This window comes from Penaeus monodon, chromosome 24, assembly GCF_015228065.2.
Source record: "Penaeus monodon isolate SGIC_2016 chromosome 24, NSTDA_Pmon_1, whole genome shotgun sequence".
NCBI classification, from domain to species: domain Eukaryota; kingdom Metazoa; phylum Arthropoda; class Malacostraca; order Decapoda; family Penaeidae; genus Penaeus; species Penaeus monodon.
In genome coordinates this window covers 9,027,325-9,027,570 of record NC_051409.1, presented here as the reverse complement: position 1 = coordinate 9,027,570, position 246 = coordinate 9,027,325, and the positions used below count along the sequence as shown (strand labels likewise).

At 40.2% G+C, this 246-nt stretch overlaps 1 protein-coding gene across 1 annotated transcript in view; it reads left to right on the top strand.

Annotated features, from left to right (window-relative positions):
* Positions 1-246, top strand: part of LOC119588839 — a gene marked incomplete in the record, with an annotated part of 21,486 nt that overhangs the window by 8,161 nt on the left and 13,079 nt on the right. Inside the window, 1 exon segment of the mRNA XM_037937480.1 lies at positions 77-226. Coding sequence (XP_037793408.1) covers positions 77-226 — 150 coding nt within the window.

The following is a 246-nucleotide window of genomic DNA, read 5'->3' as shown; positions in this document are numbered from 1 at the left end:
CACTGCCCTTGTAATCTTTTCTAGTTTTGTATTTCATAGATTTGTTTGTCGGCATGTTTGTCTTTTCGTTTCGCAGGATATGGTTTGCCAGAGGAAGAGGTATTATAAAGAAAAGTTAATTGAAGTGTTAGAAGACGAGGGGGTACCGATCGAAAGATCGGCCTTACTCACACTGGCATCTCAAAGAAACGATTTTTCGGTTGCCCAAAGGAATTCCATGGATCAGGTTAGTTTGCGTTTAAACTG